The 2,768-nt window shown below is 45.2% G+C and overlaps 1 protein-coding gene across 1 annotated transcript; it reads right to left on the bottom strand.

Moving 5' to 3' along the window:
- Positions 1-1,234: 1,234 nt before the first annotated feature.
- On the bottom strand, positions 1,235-2,562 carry LOC121509032 (urotensin-2 receptor). Its single transcript, XM_041786223.1, has one exon. It carries the CDS (start codon positions 2,560-2,562, stop codon positions 1,504-1,506), a length of 1,059 nt encoding a protein of 352 aa, XP_041642157.1. The 3' UTR covers positions 1,235-1,503.
- Between the last annotated feature and the right edge of the window lie 206 nt (positions 2,563-2,768).

The following is a 2,768-nucleotide window of genomic DNA, read 5'->3' as shown; positions in this document are numbered from 1 at the left end:
TGACTATCAATGACGAGTTAAATTTAGTTGAAGATGTACATTGCAGCACGCAGCAACGATGCCCAGAGGTACTTTTAACCTTTTTTTGAAACATCATTTAGCATGATTGGATGCCAAGCGAAGATGATAGACTAAACACAAACAACAACTGAAACAAAAAAAAAAAACAACAAAACGGACAAATTAAGGCAGTATAGGAGGGTTTAGATTCTGTTTTGGCTTAGCACGTATGGGCGGAAATTGTGAAGCGGCCTTACTTTCCACTGGAAATACGCCACCCCCTGCCATGCATAGAACCAATAGTTGAGAGTAAGTCACATTGATAATATGTCACATGCACATTTATGCACCCATGCATGTGCAACTGTATCGTGCTGAAGCCCACCCCTTCTATCCATGCAGAAGCCATGGAAGTGCATCACGGTACAGAGGAGCAACTTGGGGAGTCAAGTGTGCTTTGTGTGAGTGCATCCTGTCGATCCCACAGGTTAGGTATGCCTTTAGCTTTAGATACGTGCTCCCCAATGATGAATAGAGAGGACACACGCTGGCCCTTTTTCTCAGCTTATGTCAGTGATTCCCAAAGGGGGGCCTGTGACCCCTTGGTTAAATAAAAGCAAGTGTGCTTTTTGTACAGCCAGCAAAGCAGGTCAAATTTCATGAAACAACTTCTAGGGAAAAAGAAGAAAACTACATCTACTAAAAATGACAAGAAGTCTTGAAAAGTCATGGTGGGACTGAGAATATCTTTATCTCCCAAGATAAAGGCAGAAACATTTCTGGAACCACTGGTTTAAGATATTGGCCTGCAAAATTTTAGGTGGTTGGTTTAATCCAAAAAAGCCCAGTGCTTTCACAGCTGATGGGGTTGAGGTCACTTCTTGTTCTTACAGTAAAAAACAAATCTCCGGAGTCCAAAATAAAATGACCAAGATTCAGCTATTCAAGCAGTCTTCCTACGGTTGTTCACACCAGGGGTTTCAAGAGACAGCTTTCACATCAGAGCAAAGGGATTGCACAAAATTTGCAATAAGCTCAAGTTTATTTTCAAACAGGTTAACACCCTTACACACCCTTTATATCTGTGATATAGGTACCATTTATGGTTGAACAACAGTAGTAGAAAAATCCAGTCATATAAGTAATAGACATACAAATATCCTCCTGAAGGGACACTTACAGATGGGCAAAGTGCATGTGGCAACAAGTGTAAGACAGATTTAAAATTCTCCAAAACAAGCCCCATGTTGTGTAATTTTTTGCCATCCCCCAGCATGAAAGCTAAACTCTTCTTGGAAGATAAACATGTTCCTATTGTGGTGGATTTATCTCAACAGAGCTGGTAGTGTGCAGTATCAACTATAACCACTGCATTTACAGTTTGTCAAAGTGCTTCTGGAAATAACAAGCATCTCATAAAATGAAATTGTCCAATCTTGTACAAAATTTGTGAGGCAAAAATGTCCATGCTGAGGCTCAACTCTGTAATCCTTCAATCATCCACTAAAGGTCGTGCAGAGGTGTAGTCACAGCCGACCCTGGGTCAGCTCTACTTGAACCAAAAGACTGACCTTTCTGGGCCAGGTAATCTTTGTAGTTCCTGGTGAGTAGAGTGTAAAGAAATGGATTGATGCAGCTGTTCCCATAGGTGAGACACGTGACAAAGAAATTCACGTAGTTATGTGCTGCTGAAGACAAAGATCTGAGCGACTCTGGGGAAAACAGTTTGGCTAGCTGCCATCCCCAGAAAGGTAAGAAACAAGCCCAGTAAGCCACAACAATACTGAAGATCATAGTTATGACTTTCTGTTTCAGTCCTCTTCTCCGTGCGGACCGGCTGCTACCCCCCAAGCTAACCTGGGCTGCCCAGTAGCGCTTAGCGAGTCCCACATACAGCCCAACGATTACCAATCCTGGAACTAGCACACTTGTGAGAAACAGGACTGTGATATACGCCTTGAAGGGCTCAGGAGTCCAGGTAGGGAAGCAGATCCTTTTGATTAAACCAGAGGCGGTTGGTTTGCCCTCTCTGAGTCGTATCATCACCATCATGGGAAGCGTTAGCACAAAAGCTAACCCCCAGATAACTCCTGCCACTAGCTTCCGATTGCGAGATGAAGACCTGTGGGCGCTGAAGGGCTTAGCGACGGCGCGGTAGCGCTCCAGGCTCATGGCGACCAAAATGAAGACGCTGGCATGCATAGTGAGGAGGTCAAGACTCAGCAGGATACGACAGCCGGCCTCGCCGAACAGCCAGTCATGGGCGAAGTAGGTGCAGACGACAAAGGGGATGGTGGAGAGGTAGAGCAGGTCGGCCAGGGCCAAGTTGATGATGTAGACGTACATGGAGCCTGTGCGACGTAAAGCAGCTGATCGGGTGATAATGAGGGTGTAAATGTTGCCTGCCACACCCATGGCGCACATGATCATGAGTGTGGCACCCAAAAGGAAGGTCACCCAAAGACCTCCGGTGGATCCACCACTACCACCACTCTCCTGGGACGCTCCTGGGCCCTGAAGTCCCAGCTGTGGATCGATGGTGGCATTTGGAGTAAAGTTCATTGCAGGTTCAAAAGGGTCAGAGGTCAGGCTCTGATGTTTAAGAGCCAATTTTAACAGATCTACATCAGTAGGTTTACATAAACAGTTAAATAGGGCAACAGTTATAGGTCAGTGAGGATATTTAACTGGACTTCTGTCTTTGTCCCAATATAAAAGCACCAATGGGAAGTCGTTTTATTGATGGGAGTATGGCACCTCCACTACGG

The sequence above is a fragment of the Cheilinus undulatus genome, linkage group 4, assembly GCF_018320785.1.
Source record: "Cheilinus undulatus linkage group 4, ASM1832078v1, whole genome shotgun sequence".
NCBI classification, from domain to species: Eukaryota; Metazoa; Chordata; class Actinopteri; order Labriformes; family Labridae; genus Cheilinus; species Cheilinus undulatus.
The sequence above is the reverse complement of the archived record's forward strand: the minus strand, read 5'-3'. Positions and strand labels throughout refer to the sequence as shown.